This window comes from Austrofundulus limnaeus, unplaced genomic scaffold (genome assembly GCF_001266775.1).
Source record: "Austrofundulus limnaeus strain Quisiro unplaced genomic scaffold, Austrofundulus_limnaeus-1.0 Scaffold1025, whole genome shotgun sequence".
Classification (NCBI taxonomy): domain Eukaryota; kingdom Metazoa; phylum Chordata; class Actinopteri; order Cyprinodontiformes; family Rivulidae; genus Austrofundulus; species Austrofundulus limnaeus.
In genome coordinates this window covers 76,393-78,559 of record NW_013953427.1, presented here as the reverse complement: position 1 = coordinate 78,559, position 2,167 = coordinate 76,393, and the positions used below count along the sequence as shown (strand labels likewise).

At 40.7% G+C, this 2,167-nt stretch overlaps 1 protein-coding gene across 1 annotated transcript in view; it reads left to right on the top strand.

Moving 5' to 3' along the window:
* The window catches only part of LOC106533808 (pecanex-like protein 1), a gene marked incomplete in the record, with an annotated part of 47,015 nt that overhangs the window by 31,277 nt on the left and 13,571 nt on the right, over positions 1–2,167 (top strand). The window contains 3 exon segments of the mRNA XM_014030245.1: positions 725–825; positions 1,044–1,194; positions 1,276–1,506. Of these exon segments, the coding sequence (XP_013885699.1) occupies positions 725–825; positions 1,044–1,194; positions 1,276–1,506 (483 nt within the window).

The following is a 2,167-nucleotide window of genomic DNA, read 5'->3' as shown; positions in this document are numbered from 1 at the left end:
CATTAAGCATGTGCGTACACACACAATACACATGGATTTTATTTTGAAATCAGAAGTATCAAAAAGATGACAGCGATACATTTTCAATTATAGATATCAAAAGCTTTTACATCAAATGTTTTCAGCTGTGTTTGGAGTTCATCTTTTACAGAATTAATTATTTTTTGCTCTGACTTCAACAGTTATCACTGGATTTATCGCGTKATTTCTTTCCTGCACACCCTCCGTCCTCTGTGTGTCGCACCGGAGCGGAGATGAGTGGAGCGAAGGCTGTATAGACTGGGCTGCAAACAAACAGCTGTGAACTGCGCACTGCAGCGCAGCGGAGCAGAGTCGCATGTAGTGTAAATCTGGGGTTACTCTRGAACACATATTTTAAAAATACAGTTTGGGCCTCCTAAAATGCCATTTCTGTCGCACTCGGTGCTGAAACTCTAAACTTTTCACAATAAAAGTTCTTTATTGATGGGGCCAAAGCATTACCTGAGAGTAAAAGTTTGTTTAAAGTTCAGAAACCTTTAGAAAACTTTGCATTTGTGTGAACCAACTTTCAAAGGATAATAAATCTGTTGCCTTCTAAAGGAATCCTGCACTTGCTCGCATGTTAAGAAGAGTAAAGACCAGCAATGAAACCAAATAAGGACATGTTTGAGTCTTAGAGACATTATCAAAAGATAGTTAGGATTTTTATATAAAACTTGTCTTTCTTTTCTTTGCCCTACAGCCACTCGACAGTGAGAAAGACTCGGCTCTGGTGCTGCTCTGCTTTGGTTTGTGTGTGCTGGGAAGGCGAGCTCTGGGAACAGCAGCCCATCACATGTCCAGGTTATCTAATAATCTTTACTGTACTCAGAACTCAGAACGTGTCAGTGTGTGTTCTCCTATGTAGGTCAAACAATAAAGGTAGACTGATTTCTGAAGACAGTTTTGTCTTTAATGTTTCAGAATAAAAATGTACCACGTTTTCATGGTTGTAATGTTATAACCTGTTTGTTCAAAGAATAATGTGATTAAAACTGACTGATTTCTACTTTCCATCCCAGCAATCTGGAGTCTTTCCTTTATGGACTCCATGCATTATTTAAAGGAGATTTCCGCATCTCGTCAGTGCGAGACGAGTGGATCTTTGCAGACATGGAACTGCTCAGGAAAGTTGTGGTACCTGGAATCCGAATGTCTCTTAAATTACACCAGGTGAGATGCTGAAAGTGGGTTTTACTATCAGTCTTGCATTGTAGATCAAACTGATCATTCCGTGTTTACTTTACTTGTCAGGACCACTTCACATCCCCCGATGAGTATGATGAGCCAGCGGTTCTTTATGAGGCCATCTCCTCGCACCAGCAGAACCTGGTTATTGCTCACGAAGGTGACCCAGCATGGAGGAGTGCTGTTCTGTCCAATGCCCCATCACTCCTCGCCCTGCGCCACGTCCTGGACGAAGGCACCAATGAGTACAAAATTGTTATGCTAAATCGACGATACCTCAGCTTCCGGGTCATCAAGGTATAGTTGCGACAAATGTGGTCTGATATGGTGTTTGTATGGTGTTTGTCCAGGTAATTGTCAACAAATTACCTGGACAATTTTTTGTGTGAAAATGCAGTGTGAATGCTGAGTGTTGAATGACTTTGCTGAAATTTGCCGAATAAGTTAAAACTTAATTGTTGACTCAGTTTTGTTGACTCCCTTATCCAAGAGGGCATTCCACCTGTTTCTGAGAAACGTTGGTGTAATAAGCAGAAACAGTCAGAGCGTTTCCTGCTGCAACTTAAAGCCACATAGAGGCAGCCCTCTCGTTCACTGGGGAAAACTCCCAACACCCTCACAACCTTGCTCATTGGTGGGCTCACACGGAAGTGGCACCCTGTCTCTCTTTTGAGCTTGGCCCAACTGAGCCCCAGGAGTCAAAGTTCAAACTAGGGATGCAAGTTATTGATTAATGAATTAATCTAAATTAATTAATTAATCTAAAAATTGATCTGTTACCTTTTGAAATTGTTTATTTTGCTGCATTTAATCATGAGTACAACATATAAAAGTAGTGATAATTAAACAATATCAAAAACAAAAAGAACACATTGGGCCTCATGCAAGAACCGTTCGTACGCACAGATTTATTCTTAAATTGTGCGTACGAGTGATTTAGGAGAATTTGTGGCATTCA